Source organism: Dasypus novemcinctus, chromosome 1, assembly GCF_030445035.2.
Source record: "Dasypus novemcinctus isolate mDasNov1 chromosome 1, mDasNov1.1.hap2, whole genome shotgun sequence".
NCBI lineage: Eukaryota > Metazoa > Chordata > Mammalia > Cingulata > Dasypodidae > Dasypus > Dasypus novemcinctus.
Window position 1 is genome coordinate 42,953,758 of NC_080673.1, and position 27,364 is coordinate 42,981,121.

The window sequence follows — 27,364 nt, forward strand, 5'->3', positions numbered from 1 at the left end:
ATTTTCTTGTATGAAAAATATTCCATTGTGTGTCTATACCACTTTTTGTTTATCAGTGCATCTCTTGATGGATGCTTGTGTTATTTCTACCTTTCTGCTGTTGTGAATAATGCTGCTATGAACATTGGTGTTCAGAATACCTGCTTGGGCCCCTGTTTTCTGTTTTTTTTGGATGCATACCTAGAAGTGGGATTGCCAGGTCAAATAATAATTCTGTTTTTTAACTTTCTGAAGATTCTTCAAATTATTTTCTGTAGTGGCTGTACCATTTTGCTTTTGTACTGTCAGTGTATAAGGGTTTCAGTTTCTCCGTATTCTCATCTACATTTTATATTTTCTGTGTTTTTTTGTAGTCTTCCTAGTCAGTGTGAAGTAGTATCTCATTGTGCTTTTGATTTGCAGTTCCTTAATGACTACTGATGTTATCATCTTTTCAAGTGTTTTTTGGCCATATGTATCTTCCATTTGGAAAAATATCAGTCCCAATTCTTTACCCTTTTTTTAACTGGGTTTGTCTTTTTGTCATTAAGTTGTAGGAGTTCTTTATATATTCTGGATATTGAGCCTTTTTCAGCTATATGACAGACAAATATTTTCTCCCATTCTGTGGACTTTCACTCATCTGATGGTATCCTTTAATGCTCAAAAGTATTTTAATTTTAATGAAGTCCAATTTTTGAAAAAACAATTTTAAGGTGGTACCAGGCATTGAACCCAGGACCTCGTATATGAGAAGCAGGTGCTCAACCACAGAGCTATACCAGCTTCTTTTAATATTTATTTATTTTTCTTTTTTTTCCTGTGCTTTTGGCAACATATTTGAGAAACCATTGCCAAATCCCAGGTCATGAAAATTTGTCCCTGTCTTTTCTTCCAAAAATTTCACCTCTTTAATTTAGATCTTTGATCCATTTTGAGTTATTTCTTGTATTTAGTAGAAGATAAGGGTCCAACTTCATGCTTTTGCATGTAAATGTCCAGTTTACCCTGCACCATTTGTTGCATAGACTGTTCTTTCCTTATTGAATGGTTGACACCCTTGTTGAAAATCAACTGACCACAGATGAGAGGTTTATTTCTAAGCTCTCAGTTCAGTTCGTTAGTCCACATGTCTATCCTTATGCTAGTAACATGCCATTTTGATTACTGGAGTTTTGTATCAAATTTTGAACTTGGAAAGTGTGAGTCCTCCAAATTGTTTTTAATTAATGTAGTAGAAGACAGTTGTTATCTGTTTGACATTTCATATGCCATTCATAGAAAAATTTGAAGGCCCCTGTATTTTTTAAAATTAATTTGGTTTTGGTTATGTTCTTGAAGAAGGGTTACCATGTACAGTAACATGGTCTACCATGTCCAGTTAGGCTTATGATACACAGTATATACTCAATAGTATATGTATATATATTTTAAGATTTATTTTTTTGTATTTATTTCTCTTCCCTTCCCCCCTTCCAGTTCTTTGTTCTCTGTGTCCATTCACTGTGTGTTCTTCTGTGTCCACAGCATTATTGTCAGCGGCACTGGGAATCTGTGTCTCTTTTTGTTGGGTCATCTTGCTGCGTCAGCTCTCTGTGTGTGCAGCACCACTCCTGGGCAGGCTGAACTTTCTTTCGCACTGGGCTGCTCTCCTTATAGGGTGCACTCCTTGCACATGGGGCTCCCCTATGTGGGGGACACCCCTGTGTGGCACGGCACTCCTTGTGTGCATCAGCACTGCGTGTGGGCCAGCTCCACAAGGGTCAAGGAGGCCCTGGGTTTGAACATGGACCTCCCATGTGGTAGGTGGACGCCCTATCCATTGAGGCAAGTCCACTTCCCTCAATAGTATATATTTTTATAACCTGTGTTGCTTAGTTACCTTTTTGCTAATTGACTTCACCAATTTCATCATGCTTATTTGATTGCTTTTTCCTTTTAAATAGTCTTGATTAAATAATCTGAATAATAATTTCATTATTATCACTTATAATTTACTATGTTTCAGGCAGTGAACTGGACACTTTACCTGAGTATTTTTGTTTCTCTAAAAACTACGAAAAATTTAAAAGATTTTTAAAATTATTACACTCTAAAGAAACTGATTTTAAGTTTTATCTTGCATATCTCGTTCTGAAGGTTGCCATTACTGTCTGTTAACAGAATATTTGTCACTCCACCACAATTGTCAACCTTGCTATATATGAGATTATTAAAATATTATAAGTATATGTAATGATGTTTTTGCTATTAATACCATTTTCAAGGGCTTGGGTGTTCATGTTTCTTTAATTTGTCGTCTTTTTCTATTTTAATCCTACGTCTTATTTTCAATATTTTTGTTTTTTTAGATAATCTTTCTGTTGGTAGTCTTGATTCTCTAATTTTAAATCATTCTGTTTTATTCTATTTTATATGAACTAGTTCTTCAAACTGTTGTGATAGAATGTGATTATGAGGTTTTATTTTTATAGATTTTTAAAAAATATTTAATTATACCTGTTAGCTTTTTGCAGGGTTTAAAATTACTTTTCTGTATCCTAAGGCCATTTATGTTTGTCTACTTATGAACTTGAATTATATCATTTTATAGTCTCTAATCCTTTTTTTAAGCAAATCATTTTGATACATATTAATAAAATGTACAATTCATGCAAAATGTACAATCAATGGTAACTGGTATAATCACAGAATTGTGTGTTCATCACTTCAATCATTATTAGAGTATTTTCATTATTTCAGTAATAGTTATGAAAAAAAAAACAAACAAAGAAAATTCCTCACCTTGAAATCTCTCTCTGTTTCCCCTCCTGTACATAGCTTTTATTTCTGGCTATTCTTGTAGAAATTTTTGTTTGTTTATTAAGCAGTTTTATTGAGATATATTCACATACTATAATATATAATTGATGGCTTTAATATAATCACAGTGTTGTACATTCATCATCTCAAAAATTTTAGAATAATTTCATTACTCCAAAAAGAAAGACTCCATGCCCCTTCCCCAGCCCTACATAACCACTAATCTAATTTCATCTTTATAAATTGATTTATATTTATAGTTTATATAAATGGAATCATATAATATGTAGTACTCTGTGTCTGGTCTCTTTTACTTAGTATAATGTTTTTTTTTCAGTCTGGTATTAACATTTTGTAGTACTAACCTACATTTATTCAACTTCAAAGAAAAACAGTCTTATATATGAAGTTTTATCTGTATTCAAAATTCACATAATATATTTAATTTCACATAATATATTTAGTTCATATGGCTCAATCATACAGTATTTGTCTTTTTGTGTCTGACTTGTTTCACTCAACATAATGTCCTCCAGTTTCATCCATGTTGTCATATGTTTCACGACTTAATTTCTTCTTATCACTGCATAATATTCCATGATGTGTATATTCCACAATTTGTTTATCCATTCATCAGTGTAATGACCAGCACTTTTGCTCTTCTTCCTCTAATCAATTTGCTGATTTAAAAATATAGTCTGTCAAGCCTCTACAGTTAAACTGTACAAGGAGCTCTATGTAGGTTGATAGTATAGGAATATTCCTGAACTGTCTTGCAATTGTTTCTGTTAATACACTGTGTAAGTGAGAAGAGCCATCAGCATTTACTTTTAGTTCTTTTGCAGAGATGAATAAACATCTTGAAATGCTGATTTAGACAATGTTTTAAAAATGCTATGATGCACTTTGGTGTATGACTGTCTCTTGCTTAGTTAAGTGTTTTGCAGCATGATAACAAAGTTGGATTCAGCTCATCTTTTAAAGCAGTTGTCAGAAAAATATGAGGTAGCATGGTAGAATGTATTAGCTCAATACATTGTCTCCATTTTATTATGAAGCTGCTGAGGAAGCTGTGATATACAGCAATGTCATTACAGATCTATTGTTAGGATGGTTCCACAATCTTCTTTGCACTGCCATTAATTTATAGCAGTAAACAATATGTAGCCCTCCAACTGCAGCAAAGCAGAATCTTTTAATGAGGTGGATGTTATTACCACAATAAATCAGTGCTTTCGCGTAATGTATAATTCAATGTGTGTATTCCCACTGTAACTTCTCTGAGTAAGCTGATAGTGTATCATTGTCATTGCACAGCTCCACTGGTCTTTTTTTTTAAAAAAAACCTTCTTTTATTTGGAGACTTCTTTTTTATATGCTTGCAGATAAATGTGGCATGTCTTGATAGCTGTCCTGTAGCAGGCTTCAGAAACCAACTGTAACAATAACAGGCAGAATCAATACTGTGGGTTCTACCTATATGGATTTCTGCACGATGCCATTTTTTCAGATGCTAGTGAAATCAATCCTAATTGGTTTTAGCATTATATTCAAGAAACGTAATTCTATAGCTATTGATTTGGGGGGTTACTCATTTGGAGAGTAATAAAAATAGGAGCAGATAAAGTGAATACTTAATATGCTGCAGAACCATACAAAAGATGCATTGATTCTATTTTTAATTCATATAATTTGTCTTCCAATGATTTTATTTCTTCCTTCTTTCCTTTTGCATGGCTCAGTCTTTAGGGACAACAACTAAAACACATTTAAAGGCATTCCAGATTGGTTCTGTAACAAAGAAAGAATTCTTGGAATCACTTCCGTTCTTCACTGGCATAAATTTAATAAATCAGATGTAACTCTTTTTTACAGAAACTAATGCTTTAAGATAAAGCATTTTAAATTAGTATACTGGGACACTGATTTAAAATCATAACCAATTAAAGATTTTTAAAGATCTTATAAAGTAGAAATAACTTAAATAAAATAATCTTGATTACTTCTAAGCCATTGAAAAGGAATGGTAGCAAAGATAAATAATAGTTTGGAAAAAATAGTTAACAGTGAATTTAAGAAAGATTAAAAATGTTACTTTAAATCACGTATTATGTGAAAAACTTTTAAAACTGGTCTGAACATTGCTTTCTTTTCAATATGAGTATTCAAAACCAATATTTTTACCTATTTTGGTTTAACATTTCTCCCACAGATAAACAGATATTATCTCATATATGAGGAGTGATTAACTCATAGTATTTCATAGAAGATAAAATACTTACAACAAGCAAAAGACTTCTAAATCTTATTCAGGGAAAGAATCTTAGATATATCTATTTTTCAGTGAATTGACACTTAAAATTTAAATAAGGAATAGAGATTCCTTAGAGAATGTATTGAGAATGAATTTTTACTTTAAAAAAGTTGTTCTGAACCTTACTTGATTCCTAGACCCATTTGAGAATCTTAAGAACACTCTGTGTATCTTTTTAAGAAAATGTACATGTGCATAATCACACAAAATTTTGCATACTGTTTAACGGAGTCCACGTACTCCCTGAATAACAGCAGAGGCAGCAACAGTTATGATACCAACTAACATTTGGTTGGTCTAACATTTGCTTAGATCTTATCCTATGCCAAACAGTGTGTCGGGGGTATTACAGGCCATTATTTTATTCAAGCCATACCCCAATTCTAAAAGATCATCTTAAAAATAATAGTGTTCATGTCAGACATAGTTTGTAGGACTTCACATATCCTTCCCCATTTTATCTTCCAAAACAATCTTCTGACTAGGTATTACTATTATTCCAATGAGCCCAGGTTCCTTACCACTTTGTTGTACAAGCCTGGGTCCTCTACTGTAATATACTATTTTCCAGTATAAACTCATAATTTGTCTACTATTCTTTTTATATTTTTATATGTTAAGCAGGAATATTGTAATCCTCTAAAATCTGCCTTCACTAATACAATTAATAGAAAAAAATTCTGTTCTGTCTTAATCTCTATTTAATACATCTCCCCTCTCCAAGTTTGTTCTATCCTTTTCTCAGAACCCATTGTAAGTCATCTCATCTGGGTTCAAAATTTTGTTTCTGATTTTTGTTTCTAATTAACTAAATAAGATTGTATAACTTTCCAAGGTATTGCATAGCTAATACTTACTTCGCGTAATTGCCTTTATGCAAACATTTGTTATGGGCTGATTAAAGACCTACGTTCAGCAGAAAGCAGACTAAGAAATGACAGGTTTCTCTCTGTCACTTATATGTGTATATTTCACCTGCTTTGAAAAATAAATTTGTTTTCTATCTGCTCTTTAAATGTAACATCATGTTTTACCTTAAATAGTATGTATTTATTTGATCCACATTCATGTGTGCTAATAGGATAATAATTGAATAAAGGAAAAGATGAAGGACGATCACATTTATGTGTTCTTGTTGTCTCCCCACCTCCACCTTTTTCCCATTGGCAGCCAATAGGAGCGTTGAATCCAAAAAGAGCAGCTTTCTTTGCAGAGCGTTATGAATCATGGGAAGATGATCAGGTTCCAAAGTTCCACTATGGTACTCATTACTCAACTGCAAGTTTTGTTCTTGCGTGGCTGCTAAGAATAGTAAGTTGAATTTGAATAATAAACCATGACAAAATAAATTCAGAGTTGTAGAGAATATGTTATAAATAAAATCTTCAATATCTCTTTTGAATGCTAAAATTTTTTTAATGTTTGACGTCTAATTACAATTATCTTTATATCTCATTTGGTATATATTTTATAACATATCACTGTAGAATTGCCTTAAAAGTGTTTTGTATGGAATTGTATGAATTTTTTCTTTAAATTTGCCTCTTCAAATCTGATGATATATCACCAGATTAGAAATTGTAATACAGGTTGTATTCACATGTAGTCTATTAAAATAAGGACAAAATATTATTTCATTAACATATTATGTTTATATATTTGGGAAACTTTAATTGCCTCAAATGGAAAATGGTATTTCTGTAGGTAACACTGAGGCTGCCATGTATCAATAATATATTGGTTACACAAGAAATGCTTCTGTAAAATTGAAAGGTGATTCATCTACTAGAAAGTAATTTCTTTGGGAAAGCATTAGCAGCACATCATTAATTAAAGCTTGTTAGAAAGGTACAGGCAGACATAAATCCTACAAGTAATTTATAGTGCTTAGCTAATTTCAAGCAATTATCCACTAATATGTGTTTAAGTGTTCTTTAACTAAGAGGAGGCTTTTAAATCTTCCAAACATTTTCTTTTCTTAATCATAAATTAAATATTGAGCCATAACAATAGTAAAATTACACACTGGACTATTTCCCTATATTAAGGAGAAAATGCATTCTAATATATATGTGAATGTTATTAATAAATTGTTCTTGGAAAGGAAGTCTGAGGAAAATTTTGCAAATACTAAATTTTGGAAATATTTAGAAATATTTCTTCCCAACTAAAAATATTATAAGAAAATTATTTTAATAATTTGGATATAATTCCTATTTTATAGCTAGTAGATATTAATGGCTAATGCCTATTCATTATTAAAATATTTAGATAGAAAGATTTATAAAAACTGCATTTCCACGCATGAGTGAACGTAAGAAATGTTTCAATTGCTTATTTTTTAGGAACCCTTTACAACTTACTTCCTAAATTTGCAAGGAGGGAAATTCGATCATGCAGATCGAACTTTTTCATCGATCTCCAGAGCTTGGCGAAACAGTCAACGTGATACATCTGATATCAAGGTACAGAAATGTTTCACTTTACAAATTTTATTGCCAATGTGTTCCTTGATGAATGAATGTTGAATATTTCTTTCCTATGGTACAGTCTTTTTTTTACCAAAGATAAGCTGATAAGACTCAGAGGATGAGGACTTAATTAAATTGCTAAGAACTACTGTACAGAATCTAACTTATTATCTCTCTCTTTCTATCTCTATCTCTCCATCTCTCTATCTCTATCTTTTTAATTGTAGATTTTGTTTTCTCCCTGTTGGAATTTTTTTAAAGGAAAAATGTGGTAGTATGGATGTCCTTCATATAAGGACATCCGTACTCAGTGGAATTCCAAATTCAAAGAATAAAATTAATATAGTCAGAAAAATACCATGGGAAAAATCTGAAACTTATGTATTTATAGTTCCCATGCCTCCATCTTTAAAATAATCATCTTTTGTTTGCTGCTGGTCCTAAATGAATGCCTGACCTTTCTTGGTATAGAATTGCATTATTTCTGAGAGGATAATAAGAGTTCTTTACATACACACATGCACACACATGCACACACACACATGTTCACTACTGTAAAAGACCAAAAGCTTTCCTTCTAGCCTCAAAGATTGTGGTAGTTTGAAACTGTAGGTGCCCCAGAAAAATCATGTTCTTAATCCATTCCTGTGGGTGTAAAGCTATTTTAAGTGGGATCTTTTGATGAGGTTACTTCAATTAAAGTGTGACCATGTGTAAGTCTTAATCCTATTACTGGAATCCTTTATAAACCAGATGAAGAGAGACAGAGACAGACAGACAAGAGCAAGAAGCTGAAAGCAACAAAACCTGGAAGAGGCTTGAAAGACTAGCAGACACCATCATCTGCCTCCATGTAGCAGAGGACCCAGGGATTATGGTTAGCCAATCTTTGGCAAGAAAGCATTGCCTTGTTAATGGCTTGATTTGGCATTTTTCTCAGCCTCAAAACTGTAAACTAATAAATTCCTATTGTTAAAAGCCAACACATTTTATGGCATCTGCTTTCAACTCGTGGTTTGAGGCTGGGAAAAAGTCCAAATCAAGGCATCATTAAGCAATGTTTTCTCCGCAAAGACTGTGGCAATCTAGGGTTGTCTGCCAGTGGTCCTTGTCCCTTAACACCTCCATCACATGGCAATGCACATGGGAACCTTTCTTGACTTCTTCTGGGTTCCATTTATTTTCATATTCTGGCTGCTCCTTCTATGACTTTCTCTCTCCATCTGAATTGCATTTCTCTTATAAAGAACTATAGTAATAAGATTAATGCCCATATTGATTGAAGTGTTACTCACCTTAACTGGAATAACCTCATCAAAAGATTCTACTTATTGTTCATTTACTCCTACAGGAATGGATTAAAGAATGTCTCTTTTGGGTTCATACAACTTAAAACCACCATACTTTACCCCCTGGACCTCAAAAGATGTGCTCTTTCTAAATGCATTCATGCCATTACAACATCCCAAAAGCCTTAAGTCATTTTAGAAACAATCATAAGTAAAAAGTCTCATCAGAATCAGTTATGGATGTGATCTGTCCTGGGACACAATCCTTCTCTGTCTGTGGACTTGTGAAATCTAGAGAATAAGTAATCTGCCTCTAGTATACAAAGGAGGAAACAGGCATAGGATAAAGATTCCCATTCCTAAAAGGAGAAATTGGAAAGAAAACAGGGGCCTTAGGTCCTAAACTATTCTGGAAACCTGTAGGACAAACTCCAAAAGATTTCAAGGACTGGGAATCACCTAGGAATTGATGTTCTGTCCTCCAGGCCTGATGGACTAGCATCCCCACTCTTCCAAGTGCTTACACAATGGCCATGCTCTCCTCAAACACTGAGGTGAAGGCTCCACTCTCTCTAAGCATCAGGACTGGATAGGGACCAGACTCTCTACAATCCCTGGGGCACAAGGTCCACCCTCTCCAAGCACGGGGGTGGTGGCACTCTTCCTGAACAACTGGATGAAGGCTTGCCCTCCCTAAGCATAGTGGCAGACTTACCCTTTTCAAACATATAGGTGGGCTCTCCTTGGCCCAAGATGCCTTTAGTCCAGACATCAGCTTCCGTGGTTCTACATTTGAAGTGATTTTTCCTTCAGTTTGTCTCTTCTATGTCCCTTTTAGTCCAGGCTGGCATGGTTCCTTTCATATAAATTATGCAAAAATCTTCTAAGGTTTGCATGTAGTTTGCAGGAGTCCAAACCATTAGACAAAAGAACTTTCAACAGATCCTTCCTGGTTAACTTCATTTCCAATCCTGACTTCTAAGGAAATTTCTGACTGGTTCCATGTTCAGTTATACACTCAAATGGAGCACTATTCCCTGTGGACTGACTTTCCATAAGCTAAAGAATTTTCCAAACCATCAGTTTCTGGTTTCTTTGTGCCCAGGAGTTCAGTTCTTAGCTTATCCCTTTCCTCTCACATTTTACTATAAGCTGCAAAGAGAAACCAGGCTGAACTTTCCATACTTAACATGGAAATTTCCTCAGCTAACTATCCAAGTAAATCACTCTCAAGTTTTGTCTTACATCTGATGTCAGAACTCAGTTTTGGGGAAGCGGACTTGGCCCAGTGGATAAGGCATCCATCTTCTACATGGGAGGTCCGCGGTTCAAACCCTGGGCCTCCTTGACCCTTGTGGAGCTGGCCCACGTGCAGTGCTGATGCGTACAAGGAGTACAGTGTCCCCCGCATAGGGGAGCCCCATGCGCAAGGAGTGTGCCCTGTAAGGAGAGCCGCCCAGCGTGTAAGAAAGTTCAGCCTGCCCAGGAATGGCACTGCACACACGGAGAGCTGACGCAGCAAGATGACACAACAAAAAGAAACACAGATTCCCATGCCAATGACAACAACAGAAGTGGACAAAAAGAAGAACATGCAGCAAATGGACACAGAGAACAGACAACTGGGGTGGGGGGGGAGGGATGGGGAGAGAAATAAATTTAAAAAATAAAATAAATCTTAAAAAAAAAAAGAATTCAATTTTGCCAAGTTCTTTGCCACTTTAAAACAAATACCGTCTTTTCTCCAGTTTCCAGTAACAGTCTTCATTTCTTCCTAAGGCTCATTGGAAGTACTTTCAGCATTCTTATTTCTATCAACAATCTCTTAAAAAAATTCTAGGTTTTTTCTATCAAGCACCTCACAGTTCTAGCCTCAACCCATTTCCACATTTTTGGTATTTTCCGATAACAGCAGCACCACTCTCCTGGTACCAAATTCTACCTTAGTCTGGGTTCTCCAGGGAAGCAGAACCATCAGGTGATATGTATATGTATGTATATGTGTGTATGTGAGTGAGTATAATGTTAATATGAGATTTTTTAAATAGGAATTGGCTCACGTGACTGTGAGGATCAGTAGGCTACAAGCAGGGGACTCCAATGAAGCTTTTTTATACATTCCCCAGGACAAGCTGGCTGGGTGAAGTAGAGACGGAAATTCTCCCTTCCGACTGTTGAAACCATCACTTTGCCTTTCAAAGCCTTCACTGATTTGATTAGACTTCTCTTATTGTTGAAGGCAATCTCCTTAGTTGACTGTGATGTAATCAACTTATTGATTGTTTAAGTCCATGAAAATATCCTCACAACAACAATCAAGCCAGTGCTTGTCTCACCAAACAACTGGAAACCATCACCTGGCTGAGTTGACAAATGAACTTAACTGACACAGGTACTAAGAGTACTGTGATGGTTAGGCAAATATGTCAGCCGGACCAGTTAATTGTGCCTGGTTGCTTGGTCAAGCAAGCACTGGACTCATTGTAATACAAAGGCATTCCATCGACTTTAATCGAGATTGCCGGCAGCAGTGAGTGCTACCTCATCCAATCAGTTGAAGGTCTTAAAAGGCAAAGTGATTTCAACATTCAGAGAGAGAATTCCCATCTCTACTTCACTCAGCCAGTATCTTCTGGTAACTCATCAAGGATCTTCATCAGAACCCCTAGTTTGCAGCCTGCCATCGTAATTTGGACTTGTGCATTTTCATGGTCACATGAGAGAGTTTTATAAAATCTCATACTATTTACAGATATCTACTGTTGGTTCTGTTTCCCTAGACAACCCTGACTAATACAAGTACTTTTTAAAAAATTCAATATAATGACAATTGCATTGCACTTTTATGTGTGAAACTTTTTATTCTACAAAAGTATTCACATACTTTATATTATTGGAGTGTACAAATTGCTAATATAAAAGATACTTTATTCAAGAAGTTTGCATCATATACAGAAATAACAGTCTTTTATATTGGGTTATCTACTGGGGATTTTAATTCTCACAAACAATGTACTTTAAAATACTCTTGAAATTGCTTATCATACTTTTTAAGAATCATCAGTTGATAGATAAAAGTTAAGAATAGTTAACAGATTTAATAATTGATTTTGAATTACATCTCTAGTCTCTAAGCTATTTGTCATTTATTTAATTCTTTTGGGCAGATATAGGAGATATGGACACTTGAAAACATTGATAAATTTGAGTTCATGTAAAATTTAGGTTTTGCTTTCTAAATTCCATCATGTGTTATGATCTCATATTTAATTAAGTTTAGAACTTGAAATGTAAGTAAAAATCCAGTATAAATTTTTTTTTTTAATTTTTTTATTTTTTATTGACTTTGTAATAATATTACATTAAAAATATATATGTGAGGTCCCATTCAACCCCACCCCCCCACCCCCCCTCTCCCCCCCCCCCAACAACACTCGTTCCCATCATCATGACACATCCATTAATCCAGTATAAATTTGAGAATTTTTCCCATCTATATTATAGAAAAATAGTAGATGTCTTTAGCTTTTTATTACTATTAGTACTAGATATTCCTGATTAATGCTTTGATGGACATAGATGCATTTGAGAAAGCCTTTTAGTTTTATTGTCTCCTCCTCTGCTCCCCAGTCTCAGCTGTTTTCTCCCAAGATTCTTTAATTAGCAGGTGTATTTTACACACACACACACATATCCACAAAGAAATTCTTTATCTTTCTTTTATTATTTTTCTCACTACTTTTATTTCTTAGCAAAATAGACTACAATTTCAGCTCTTGCTAGTGTGCTAGTGTAATTTCTAATTTTCTAACAGTGCTAGTAAGGCATCTGTATAAAAAAAGTAGAGTACAAAGTCAAAGAGAAAGTTAATAAAAAATAAAGAAATGTATAATTTCAGGTGTCTAGGTGAATGGAGCCTTGTTAGAAATTTGGCTGCATTAGTGCATATAATTTCATTATGTTCATAAGCACAGATACTTTGTTCAGGCCTAACTTTACTGAAACTTATTTATCCCTCTAAATAGCCAATATACGTATTTCTCCTTTTTTACCCACAAAATATGTGTGGGGTGAATAGAGCATTGATAAATTACCCCCTTTTTCTATATTGGTAACAGTCTAAGTTGAACCCTATAACTCACTGACTTTCATATACATTGAAAAGTATGTTTTTAAAAGCTAAAGAGCTTTGTGTCACTTAGTTCTTTTATAACTGAGGGCAGATTTTATCACAGGCCTTTTTTAGTTAATATGTTTTTTATTAGAGAAGTTGTAGGTTTACAGAAAAATCATGCAGAAAATGCAGAGTACTCATACCCTCATCTCCCACATGCAGTTGTCCCTATTACTAACACTGCATTAGTATCATACCATCTTAAAATTGATGAACGAATATCATTATAATTATACTGTTAACTATAGTCCATAATTTAAATTGGGGTTTACCACGTTTTCCTATGTTAGTTATATATACCCTTTTTCATCCTGAGAAATTTTCCTTCTATTCCATGTTCTCTGTATGTTTTTATCAAGAAGAGGTGGTATATTTTGTAAAATGCTTTTTCTGCATGAATTTGAGATGACTGTGTTTCTTCTTTCTTTTGTTCTATTAATGTGGTGTATTACATTATTTGGTTTTCTTCTGTTCAACCATCCTTGCATACTTGGGATAAATCCCATTTGATCATGGTGTATAATTATTTTAATGTGGTGTTGGATTTAGTTTGCAAGTATTTTGTTAGGGATTTTTGTATCTATGTTCAGAAGAGATTTGGTGTATACATTTCTTTACTTTTTTTTTTTTTAAGATTTTTGTTATTATTATATTCTTTCCCCCCTCCTCTCCCCTCCCCCCCCATTATTTGCTCTCTGTGTCCATTTGCTGTGTATTCTTCTGTGTCCACTTGCCTTCTTGTCAGCAGCACGGGGAATCTGTGTCTCTTTTTTTGCGTCATCTTGCTGCGTCAGCTCTCCGTGTGTGCTGTGCCACTCCTGGGCAGGCTGCACTTTTTTCGTGTGGGGCAGCTTTCCTTGTGGGGGCACACTTCTTGTGTGTGGGGCTTTCCTATGCAGGGGACACCCCTGCGTGGCATGGCACTCCTTGTGCGAATCAGCGCTTTGCCTGGGCCAGCTCACCACATGGGTCAGGAGGCTCTGAGTTTGAACGCTGGGCCTCCCATAAGGTAGGTGGGTGCTCTATCACTTGAGCCAAATCCACTTCCCAGTTTCTTTTCATGTGGTACCTTTATCTAGCTTAGTGTTAGGGAGATGGTGTTTTCATAGACTGAATTAGGGAATGTTCCCACCTCTTAATTTTTTTTTTGTTTTTTTTTGAAATATTTAAGCAGGATTGGTGTTAATTCTATGTGGAATTTTTGGCAAAATTTACCAGTGAAATCATCTGGTCTTGGGCTTTTTTTCATTGAGAGATTTTTGATTACTAATTTAATCTCTTTGCTTGTTATTGGTCTTTGGAGATCTTCTATTTCTTGAATCAGCATAGGTAGTTGTATGTTTCTAGAAATTTTTCCAATTCAAGTAGGATTTCTAAATTCTTTGCATACAGTTATTATTTGTATCTTGTTAAAATCCATTTTATTTCTGTAGGATAGGTAGTAATGTCTTATCTTTGATTTCTGATTTTAGTTTGTCCTCTCTTTTTCTTTGTCAGGCTTGTAGATTTTATTGATCTTTTCAAAGAAACAACTTTTGGTTTTGTTGATTCTCTGTGTAGTTTATTCTATATTTCATATATTCCATTCTAATATTTATTTCCTTCTGCTCACTTATAGTTTGCTTTTGTTTTTCTGTATCCTGCAGTTATTAAGTTAGGTTTCTAATTTGAGCTCTTTCTTTGTTTTAATATAAGCCTTTAGAGCTATAAATTCCCCTCACAGCATTGCCTTTGCTGCATCCCGTAAGTTTTGGTATGTTCTGTTCTCATTTTCATTTGCGTCAAGACTTTTTCTAATTTTCTTTGTTATTTCCTCTTTGACTTTTTGTTGTTTATGAATATGTTTCATTTCCACCTAGTTGTTAAATAGCTGGTTCTCCCTCTATCAATGTCTAGTATTATTCCACTGTGATAGGAGAAGATACATTGAATGATTTCAGTATTGTTTAATTTTTTGAGACTTGTTTTATCACCTATCGTATGGTTTATTCTGGAGAATTACTGATGTGTAATGGAGAAGAATGTGTATTCTGCTGTTGGGTAAAGTGTTCTATATATGTCTGCTAGGTCTAGATGCTTTATATTGTCATTGAAGTCTTTTATTTCCTTATAGGTCATCACTCTAGATGTTCTATCCATTATTAAAAGTGCTATATTAAATTTTTGTACTATAAATATAGAACCATCTATTTCTTCCTTCAAATCTGTCAATATTTGCTTTATATAATTTGAAGCTCTGCTGTTAGGTGTATATATATTTATAATTGTCATGTATTCTTGTTGAATGAGCTTTTATCAGTATATATTGACTTTCTTTGCTCTTCATAACAGTTTTTGACTTAATATTTGATATTAATATAGCTCCCTCAGCTTTCTTTTGCTTACCATGCATGATATATTTTTTTTTCCATCATTTTACTTTCAACTTACTTGTGTCTTTGAGTTTTAATCTCTTGAAAACAGCATATAGTGGGGTCCTGCTTTTTATCCATTCTGCCATTCTTTGCCTTTTGACTGGAGAGTTTAATCCACATAAATTTAGCTTGACTACTGAGAATGCAGGATTTTCTTCTGCCATTCTGCTATTTGGTTTATGTAAGTCTTATACCATTTAGCCATCAGTTCTTCATTTAATGCTTCCTTTCATATGTAATATTGACTTTTTTTAGTGTAACACTTTGATTCCCTTCTCATTTCTCTGTGTACAGTTATCACTTCCACATCATGACTTTCCCCATCATGGTTTCAATATATCACAGGTTACCATAAGAAATTAAATGGAAATTTTGTGGGAGTTTTGTGGAAGCTGTAGATGACACATGAAGGACAGCGGATGACACAGAAAAAATTTAGAAACTCAGAAATGTATAAAATATATGTCTAATATTGCCTGTGACCAAATACTTAACCCAGATTTTACAATAAGGTACTGTAAACACCTCATAAAAGAAAAAGAAAACATTCAGACTTCTTCTCTGGTATGAAAAGAGAGCCAAAAGATGTTATGCCGATTTTCTAGATAGCAGAGGTGCCATACCTCTAACCCCTGTGATGTGGATGGAATAACTGTATATATTTTTCCATATATTTCCTTTAAATATATTTCAATTTAACTTCCTAAGTCTTTAACAGTCACTTTGATTTCATACCAACTTAACTTCAGTAGCATTCAATGCATTGTTCTGTGCCCCTCTGTCCCCTTATCTTTATGTTCTATTCATTAAAAATTATATCTTTATGTCCAAAGCCATAGATTCATCCTTACTTTTTATACATGTGCATTTTAGAACCTGTGAAAAGTGAAAAGTGGGAGTTATATACCAAAAATCCAGTCTTGATTTCTTTATGCCCTTTTGATCCACAGTCTAGTGTCCTTTCCTTTCAATCAGAAGAATTCCCTTTAGCATTGTTTATAAGGCAGGTCTAGTGGTGACAAAGTTCCTCAGTTTTTGTTTGTCATGGAATATTTTAATCTCTCCATCATTTTTAAAAGAAAGTCAGATGGATATAAAATTCTTGGATGGCAATTATTTTCTTTAAGCACTTTATTTTGTCCCACTGCCTTCTTGACTCTATGGTTTGTGATTAGAAATTGGCAATTATTCATATTGATTCTCCATTTGTACATAGCACATTACTTTTTCCTTACAGCTTTTAGCACTCCCTCCTGTCCTTTGCATTCAGTACTTTGACTACTAAATGTCTTTGCATGGTTCCTCTTGAGTTTATTCTGTTGGAGTTTTTTGGGTTTCTTTAATGTGTATGTTCATGTCTTTCATTAAAGTTGGGATGTTTTCTTCCATTTATTTTTGAATAATCATCCGGTTGTGCCCCAGAAGTCTGTTAGACTCTGTTCAGTGCTTTCCATTCTTTTTTCATTCTACTCTAAGCCTCAGTCATTTCAATTGTCTTGTCTTTGAATTCACAGATACTGTTTTTTGTGTTCTAATCTGCTCTTGAAACTTCCCTGAAATTTTAAACTTAAATTATTTCATTGTTCAACTCCAGTATTTCTGTTTTGCTCCTTTTAAAAATTTTTTTATTGAGATGTTCATATTCCTTGTTTATTGTTTTCCTGTCTTTTAGTTTCCTAGAAGCTGCCAAAAAGTATACCAGAATTGGGTTGGCTTTTACAATGGGAATTTATTAACTTAAAAACTTACATTTCCAAGGCTGGGAAAATTATTCAAATCAAGGCTTACGCTCTCTCCCCTAAGACTGGCTAATGGCATTCCTGGACTCCTCTGTCAAATGGAAAGGCACATCATGGCATTTCCCTTCTCCTCTGGGTTTTGTGTCTTCAGTTTCTACTTCCTCTTTCTCAGATTTCATTGATTTCAGTTCCTTCTTCTAATGACTTTTTCTCTCAGCTCTCTCTCTGTCTCTCTCTCCATATTCATCCCTTTTATGATGGACTCCAGTAAGAGGTTTAAGACCCACTCTGGGCTATGCCTTAGTGAAGTAATTGAATTAAAAGGCCCTTAACTGAATTTAATCAGATGGTCCCACTTTTAATAGGTGTACACCCAAAGAAATGTATTAATTTAAGAATATAATTTTCTGTCATCCATAAAAGCCTCAAACTACCACATCCCAATATTCTTTAATTCTTTTAATTTTGCTCACCTTGAGCATATTAAGTATCATTTTTTAAAGTCTTTGTCTAGTGTGTTCAAAATATGTTCTTCTTCATTGCTTTTTTCTGTGTTTTTATCCCCTTCCTTTGGATGGGCCATCATTTCCTGTTATTTCTTTGTCTTTTAATCTTTTGGTTTGCACTATGCTTTTTTATAAGAGAAGTTGCAAGTTCACAAAACAATCATGCTTAATATACAGGAATCCCATATACAACCCCACCTCCAATGCCTTGCATTTTTGTTACATTGTACTTTTCAAAGTGTTAACTCTGGGATTTAGTCTCTGAGCTGTCTATTCCTTATGTTTGTATCCAGGTAGTAATATGACAGAGATCTTCTTGAGTGCCAATAGATAGAAACAAGCAAGCCAATGTAAAAACACCTTTTACAGTATTTGCAAATTGGCTCTCTATTAGCTGGTGCTCTCCTTCAGAGTTAGCCCTCCTATCAAGAATATCAGCCCAAAGCAGAGAAGTTCAGTTTCTTTTCCATCTTTTCTGAGATTGTGTGTTGTCCTGGGCTTATGCGTTCTTATAGCCTTAGGAATTTCCCTGTTGACAGTAATACAAATGCCCCTCTTACTATCCACATCCTGGGTGCTCAGTGGTGTTTTAAAACTGATAATCCTTTGCCCCAGTCCATTTTGTTTCTTATACTGCATTAGCTGTCTGCCAACTGCTTCTGCCTGCAGGGTAATTCCTGGATGGGTGAATCCAAGTCAGATCTTTTAGTTAGTTTTTCAGGCTACAATGTAATAGATTGGCACCAACATACAGATGCCCCAGTAGACATGTAAGTGTGCTCTGTTCCCTATGGAACAGAGCCAGGGACCCACAATATGTGTGCATGCTGACTGCACACCACACCAGAGGGGGCAGGGCTGAGGGGACCAGCAAGGGTGCCACAAGCTTCTCATGTCATTTTTAAAGCTCCATTTTCTGGGCTTGGCACTCACCCAGTTACTGCAACCCTTTAACAGTTTTCTGGATTTTGAAGATGATGGCTCTGCCAGTTTTTGCCAACTGTTGAGTGATTCTGTGGGGACAGCGTACCCAGGAGTATTCATCATATTCTGCCATATTGGTCAAAGTCCCATACCTCTTTTTTTTTTTTTAATCCCCCCTCCCCCTTGTGGCTTTTTGCGTGCTGTCTGCTCTCTGTGTCCATTTGCTGTGTGTTCTTCTGTGTCTGTATTTATTTTATTTTTATTTTATTTCCCCTCCCCTCTTGTGGCTTGCTTATTGTCTGCTCTCTGTGTCCATTCACTGTTCACTCTTCTGTGTTTTTGCTTGTCTCCCTTTTTTTTTTGTTGCGTCACCTTGCTAGGTTGGCTCTCCACAGTGCTTGCAGGCTGGGCAGCTCTCTGCAGCATCAGGATGAGCCTGCCTTCACAAGGAGGCCCTGGGTTCGCATGATGGTAGAAGGGAGCCCAATTGGTTGAGCCACTGCCGCTTCCCCTGTGTCTCTTTTTAAAATGTTATATTTATCACTTTATAAAGCACATTGAAATTATCATAATACTAGAAAATTTTCATCTAGATGTAACCTTGTATGTCAGATGGTATCATGTTAATTATAATCTGATCTTTATTGTATTTTCTTGTTATAGGAGCTTCTAAAAAATCTGGGGAAAATGTTAAACACTGTCAAGGATATAGTGAAATATTGGGATCAGGCAGTAGGGATTACTTTATTCCATGGATTCTAGTGTATACATACCTGGCCTGATTGATATAGTGTTTGTTTTCTAAAATATTTTCATGCCATTTTTCAAAAGTTCAATGTTTTTAAGAGTCTGGAGGCTGGCAGAAGGATTGCCCTCATGCACAACTGAGCAGAGTCAGAGAGACAGATAAAGCAGATACAACCCCCAGATATTGGTTCCTATGAAGGCTAAAGAGACCCATGAGAGTTATGGTCATGGCCGATGGGGTTTACTACCAGGGCAGATGGCCCCTCTCTGGAAATGGTGTTTATGTGTGATGAATCTGGACTCAGATGGGATCTCCCTTCATAAGACTTTCATACTAATCTGCTGGAGGTGCAGTTAACGTTGGGGTTTAAGATATAGTTAGGGGATTTGAATCTCTGGACTGATAATGTGATAGCCAGGTCCTGAGCCTCAACAGACTCCAGCACCTACAATCTGATTTATTGGACTTACCACACTCAGCTAAGATGGAGTTGAAGAAGGACAATCACCACACCATGGAGCCTAGAGTGATTACAACTGAAAATGGGAGGATGGCAGCCAGCATCCATGTGGAATCTGAGCCTCCTCTTGACAAAGAGGTGCAATGGACACAACCAATCCAATGTCCACATAGAAGAGGTGGCATTGGATTGGGAAAAGTGGACATGGTGGACGATGGGTATGGGGAAGGGCAGGAAGAGATGAGAGGTGGGGGCGTATTTGGGACGTGGAGCTGCCCTGGATGGCGCCTCGGGGGTGATCACCGGACATCGTGGATCCTCACAGGGCCCACTGGATGGAATGGAGGAGAGTATGGGCCATGATGTGGACCATTGTCTATGAGGTGCAGAGGTGCCCAAAGATGTACTTACCAAATCCAATGGATGTGTCATGATGATGGGAACGAGTGTTGTTGGGGGGGGAGAGGGGGGGTGGGGGAGTGGGGTTGAATGGGACCTCACATATATATTTTTAATGTAATATTATTACAAAGTCAATAAAAAAAAAAAAAGTTCAATGTTTTTGAGGTAGGAGATTCATTTAAATTAAGTTTTCAGAAAGGAAACAATAAGAATAACATTTTTTTTGCTGAGGGGAATTATTACTTTAATATCTGAGAATTCCTATTTAATCTATTTTTTATTAATGAGAGAATTATTTTACTAAAAATAAGGTTATTTCAATGAAGGAAAGGTAAAAATATGAGTTATTTTTATTTCTGAGAGATAATGGACTTTATTAAAAGGTTTTACAAAAGCAATCTCTTTTTTTTAGCATGTTTTAATATTTTTAACGTTTGAGGACTTCCTTTCTGTTTCTATGCAGTGTTTTCATTTCAGATCTGTTCACTCAATGATGCTTTTTACCCTTCCTAAGAAGAGTGTTGGTTTGATCTCTAAGTAGGCGTAGAGCGGTTCTGTCCCGTAGGAATATAATGCAAGTCACAAATGTAAACAACATATGTAATTAATCAATTTTCTTCTAGACACATTTTATAAAGTAAAAAAAAACCTGAAATTAATTTCAGTAATTTTAACTTTATCCAAAATATTATATCAATATAAAATTATTAATTAGCTAGTTTGCAACCTTTTTTCATACTGAGTCTTCAAAATAAGGGGATATTTTACATTTACAACGACTTAAATTAGCCATACTTCAGATGCTCAATAGCTACTTGTAACTAGTGGTACTGTTTTGGGCAGTGAAGATCTAGGGAATTGTTTTGGAATCACACCAAGGAATAGCTTTCTGCTTTTGGATAAAACAATGCCTTCATTTACTTTATGCAACAGTGTTTATGATAGGTACGTCATCTAAATATGAACTAAAAGATAGCAGCAATAATATGTACTTGAGAATTGAAACAGAACATTCTAAAATTGGGCTAGAGTATTATCAATGTGATAAATAGTATTTCTAAATCCCCAGTATCAATCCTATGCTTCTCATCTTAAAAAATCACTCAAATTTAGAAACTGGTACAGAATCAATTACTGTTTTCTGCCTGAACCCTGAACTATTATGACCAAATTTCATGGAATCAATCACAGACTCATAAAGCTTCAATGAACTTACTAAGGTATCACATGAAAGTATTAAGCAAGTATCTAAGTTTTTCAGACAGTTCAGTATTACAGATTTTTTTTTCCTTCTCTTGGGGCGGCCTTCTAATTTCAAGTACCTTTAAGGTCAATAAATTCAATCTATTTGTTAAATACAGTGTAATTTGCTGCAGTTTAAACATTTTTTCTTCTATATAAATGGTTAATAGTCAGGATTAGAGAGGGTAAGGAGTGGTAAATGACACTGGTTCATTATTTTAGAATGGGGCAGTGGTAAAACTGATCTAAATGAGGATTATTGGAGTATACTCCAGAAGATCAGAATTACAATAATATATTACTGAAATAATTGTCTATGCTAAAAGTAAAATTATAGAGTAAAATGTGTAGGGGAATTCTAAGGTAGCATTTAATTAGATAATTATATTTGCTTAAGCTCATGCACTGCCAGGTCCTGGTTGTGATACAGCAGCAAATAAGACATGGCACTTGCCTTCATTGAGCTTGCATACTAGAGGAGTTACTGACAATACAACAAGTCCCTGCATTCATTATAATAGATCCTCTGTGGGCATATTGATAAGGTATCTGAAATGAGGAAAGTGGAGAGGAACGAGGAAATCCAGGGCCAATCATAAAGGACCTGGTAAGCTTTGTTAAGGAAATTGGACTTTGTTCTGATGGCAGTAAGGAGAATTTGGAAGAGTTTGAAGCAGAGCAATGACATGAACAGATTTTATGGTTTTAAGAGATCACTACAGTTAGTGTTTGAATATGTATTACACTATGGGCAAGAGTGAAAGCAGTTGGTTAAATATTAATGTAGTTAGGTGAGAAGCATTGAAGGCTTAAACTTAGTGGTGGCAATGGAGCCAGAGAGACATGAATGAATTTAAGACCTATTTAGAAAATAGGAACTGTAAAGATTGTAGGGGCCACAGAAAAAATAGCAGATTCAGTTAAGGCATAGAAATCCAGCTCCCAGGCTTCAAGCATAAACTGTCCTATATGAGGTGAATTGAAATACCCAAAACCACATTTAGTTAAACTAGAATTTATTGATTATTTATTATATACAATATATAGTAGAGAGCACTTGGGTTAAAATAATAAGATAAGCATAGTTCTTGACTTCTTGTATCTCAGCAGATGAGAAAGCAGATACATATAAAACCATTTCTAATACAAGTCAGACAGTGATAAGTGTTATGATAAGATAAAAACAAATTAATTCTGACAGGGGGAGGTAGGGTTGGGAATGACATAGAGTAAATGACATTTGATCTGTACCTTACAGGGTGAGAGTGAATCTAACAAATTTCCCAAATTTATATCTCTAGACTGTATATTTCCCCTGATACATTTCCTTCTTGACATCTCCATTTAAATATACTAAATGTATCTCACACTTAACATGTTCAAAACTGATTTCTTGATCTCCCCTCCTTCAAACCTACTCTCTCAGTCTTCCCAATCTTAGTAAATGTTTTCCCATTTGCAAGTAAAAGCTATAATCCTTCAGTGCAACTCCCTGTACATTACACCTCCCACTTCTAAAATCCTATTACCACTTGACCTCTTTTTATACTGTTTGTACCTTGCTTACTCTGTTCTTGCTAAACTGGCCATCCGTGCTATTCTTCAAATACTCTGTCTTACCACCTCAGGACCTTTGCTTTTACTTTTCCTTTTACTTTTACCTTTACCTGGAAAATTTCCTCAAGATATCCCCTCTTTCACTGCTTTCAGGTCTTTACTCAAATGTCACCTATTTAGTAATGATTTCTCTGAGCTCCTTATTTAAAATTACCCCTTGCATTTTTACTTACTTCTCACAACCTTTTTTTCTTTGTCTCATTCACCATCTGACACACTGTACATTATACTTATTCGTTTGTTTATGTTGTCTTTTTCTACTAGAACGTTAGCGCCTTGAGAGCATGCATTTGGAACTGTTTTGCTCTTTGGTTTATCCCCAGAGTTTAGAATAGTGCTGGCACAAAGTACACACTAAATAAATATTTGTTAAATTAATGATTTAGTGGAAAGAGGAAGGTATTTTGAGCAAGGGAAATGATATGAACAAAAATCAGAGAAAATGCTTGGCACATTGAGAGATCCTTATTGGTCTGATGTGCTTGTGTATAGCAAACAGAAAATGAGAGTGGCATATGAAATGGAAAGGCAGTTGGAGTATAATATGAAGGCCCTCAGTAACATTCTAAAGATATTTGGCTTAAATCTATAGGCCACTTCAGGAAACTTTTCTGGGTAAATATTTTTGGCTTTACAGTCCATACAGTAGTCTCTGTAACAGATATGCTACTATTGTAGCACACAAGCAAGTACAGACATTGTAAACAAATGAGCATGACTATCTTCCAACAAAACTTTATTTACAAAAACAGGTCATAGGCTGAATTTGGCCCCTGGGTTATCGTTAGCCAATTCCTGCTATAGACAGTAAGGTGGAATTTCAGATTTTTTAAGCAGAAGTATGTAATGATTTGGTAGCAGAATGAGAAATTGATCCAGAGGAAAGACAAAGAGAGCTGGATAAATGGAGAAATGTTAGGAGGCTAACATTCAAGATGGTCAAATTCTCCAGGATTTGTCAGTTGGTTGACTGTAAGAGACAAGAAGTCATAAAGATGATTCTTTAGATGGGGTGCCTAGGTGAGTAATATGCTGTGAATTATAATGAAGCAGTTTGTAGAGCAAATGTATGACTACCATGTTTTAACTACCATCTACTAGTTGAAAATTTGAACCTAACCTTCATTGCCACTGGCACATAGGATAAGAAGGAATAATGGATGGTACTTATGTAGAACTTCTCTAAAGTATTGTCTCTTCTTTTGGTGTCCCCTTCCTTGGTTCCTATTGTCTATTGAGCTCACGCTAATCAAGCTTTTTTCTCCACCACTTCAATGAAACCAGTCTTAGAGTCACTGATGGTCAACTTCCATGTTGTCAAATGCAATGTAAATTTCAGTTCTTATCTTACTTCATTTGTTAACATTATATAAACAGTTGACCTCTCTCCTTGTAAGATTTTCTTCCAGCCCCTAAATTGGAGTACCTTAGGGCTTATTCTGTAGACCTCTTCTATATCTATACTTGTTCCTTGGATTCTTTGAGCAATCTTGTTTCATGGCTCTCCCCTGAATTCCAGATTCATATATCCAGGTCTTTTTGAGAATTCATGGCCATCTTAAATGGAACATGCCAAAAACAAACTCTGGATTCTCCTCTTTGCCTACCCCTTCCCCAATCATATAAAAATTACATTCTCCCCCCACTGTTTGCCATCTCAGTAAATACATCACCATTTACCCAGTTTACTCAGGCCAGAAAGTGTAGAATCATCGATTCCTCCTTTTCCACACTCCACATCCCACCTTCTCAATCTGTGGAATATATTCGTAATATGACCAATCACCCATCCGCCATTAGTGCTCTATCCCAGGTGACTATAATTTCTCACTTCAACTGTTCCCCATGCAATGTTTTCTTCACACAGCATCAAAAGTGATCATATTCCTGTGCTCCAATCTCTCCAATGACTTCTCATCTCACTTAGAACAAAATTCAACTTCTTACAGTAGTCACTGAGGCCCTCCCTGTCTAATCTGGCTACCTTTCTGATTCTTCATTATTACTCTACCACAGCATTACTTGCCTTTATTGTTGTTCCTTTACAAAAATGCCAAGCATACTCCTGTTTGGTGGCTTTACATATAATGTTCTCTCTGCCTGAACCAACTTCCCCCCATGTATTTGCTTGGCTCTTTCCCTTATTTGATTCAGGTCTCTGCTCAACTGTCCTCCTCAGAGTGACCTTCCCAAAATACCTTCTCTAAAATACCACCACCCCAGCCCCCATCATTCTCTATCCCCTTATCTTGTTTTGTTTTTCCACATAGCACTTGTCACAGTCTGACATGATACATACAAGTTGCTTATATATTTATATATATATGCTTATTTATGTCTCCCTCACTTTGTAACCTCAGCATTTAGAACAATGCCTTGCATTTTTTTGGCATTCAGTAAAATATTTAAATGAATAAATATAATGAGGTCAGTAAGAAGAGGAATCAGGGAAGAAAGAGGACGGCATAAGACCATTCTAACCAGAAGGGCACAGCAAACCCAAATGGATGTGTGCTCCACACAGAAAAGGGGCTACTAACATCTCATATTTTAGAAAGGGCTTTCCTATCTGTGAGAGAACTGGTAGTTGAATATTGTCTACTGACCAAGAGTTGTTAATGATTCAATTTTCTACATTTTTACAATTAAGAATATTTATTGTTTATAGTTTTACAAGACAAGCCCTACATAGACATCTCCTCATTGGTAATATTCAGTTTAAAAAACTATTTATAATTTATTGTGTATTGTTAGTGATGAATGTAAAATTTATATTGTTATGAATTAGTAGGGTCCACATTGCTTTAAATTAAATAGAATGCAATTAAATCCTAAGAGATTTCTAAAATCCTAAAAGGATTTCTAAATCCTAAGAGATTTCTAAAAAATAAAATGACCATGTAGTAATATTATTTGAATTAATTTTAGCTTTAAAAGTTAACCCTTGAAAGTATAAGTGTACACATGCAATTTAAATAATAATACAAAATGGAGGCCATCATAAAATAGTTTTATTTGCACCTTGTGTGATTTATGAAACATGATACCTTTGACTTGCCCTTTACTAGCTCAGAAACCGCATGGGTTTACAATCTGAAGATAAATTAGGTTCCTTTTTCCTCCTATTTTAGAAACAGCATATCTTCTACCATATTAATACATTACATGGATACTGATAGCATTTATAGCACTTTATAAGAAAGTGTTTAGCTACAGTTAAGCGAACATAACTGCTGGAAATATATTTCTTGATGCATTTACACAAAAACAAAAATTAAACTTTGATTTAATTTTCTTAGTAAAAAATTTTCTTAGTAAAAATATTTATATCATTCTTCCAGATTTCCTACTTAATTTTTAATATTTCAGAATTTTAAAAATGCTAAAAGAAAATAAAAATTTCATCCTTTGCCATAGTGTCTTTGCACATTTCTAGCTCATGCAATCCTCCATTTTTTTAATCAGCCTCCCTTTTTCTACCAGTCTCTGCTTTCGTCAATTATACCCACAACAGAATTAGTTCAACTTGTCTCACCTCTCTCTTAACAATATAAAATGTCCCCAGTCTAAATGAACTATATATCTGTTCATGCTTGCTTTTATACATAATTTATGCATGATTTGCAGACTTTTTAATTTAACTGCATCTCTTTAGCTCCTTCTTCATTTATTAAAGAATGATGAATCCATGTCCTAATATTTTTCAGTATTGAAGTTTGTACTAATACCTACAATGAATGCTTTTTTATTCTTTGATAAAAATTACTTGAAACAATGAATATTTTTCTTACGCTATCTCTGTACGGTACAGGTAAAAAAGAAAATTACTTTTAAAGTACTCAGAAAATCTCATCTTCCTGTTTATAAAATGTGATTTGCTTTTTGACTGGTCATCTTATGATATTTTTGTTCACTAAAAAAAAAAAAACATAGGGTGACTGTGTTCATTAATGTTCAGAATCATTTTAGCTGTTTCTCCCATGTATTTGTTCCAGAAAGGATGTAAGGTGAGTGTTTTATTTATGTCTTCTCTGTGATACATTATTAATGCTTAATCTCCTCCCAAATTATAGTTTCCTTGAAAATAGGAAACCTAGAACAAGTGGCCCAGTATTTTAAAATGTCGGTTTCAGTTGTGAAAGTGAAAAATTGTTGGAGGCAAAAGAGAAAACTATAAAATATTGAGGCTCTTCATTATATATTGAGAGACATGTTAAGTCTTTCTGTCATTGCTAATAAAAAATAATAAGTTGCTTTAAATGTGATAGTTATTTAATAGGAAT

The 27,364-nt window shown here is 34.9% G+C and overlaps 1 protein-coding gene across 4 annotated transcripts in view; it reads left to right on the forward strand.

Moving 5' to 3' along the window:
* LRBA (LPS responsive beige-like anchor protein) overlaps positions 1-27,364 on the forward strand; it is an 891,557-nt gene that overhangs the window by 689,490 nt on the left and 174,703 nt on the right. For all 4 annotated transcript variants that reach the window (XM_058282502.1, XM_058282620.2, XM_058282452.2 and 1 more), the window contains exons 45-46: positions 6,266-6,406; positions 7,441-7,560. In XM_058282502.1, the coding sequence (XP_058138485.1) occupies positions 6,266-6,406; positions 7,441-7,560 (261 nt within the window). The remainder of the gene's footprint in view (positions 1-6,265; positions 6,407-7,440; positions 7,561-27,364) is intronic.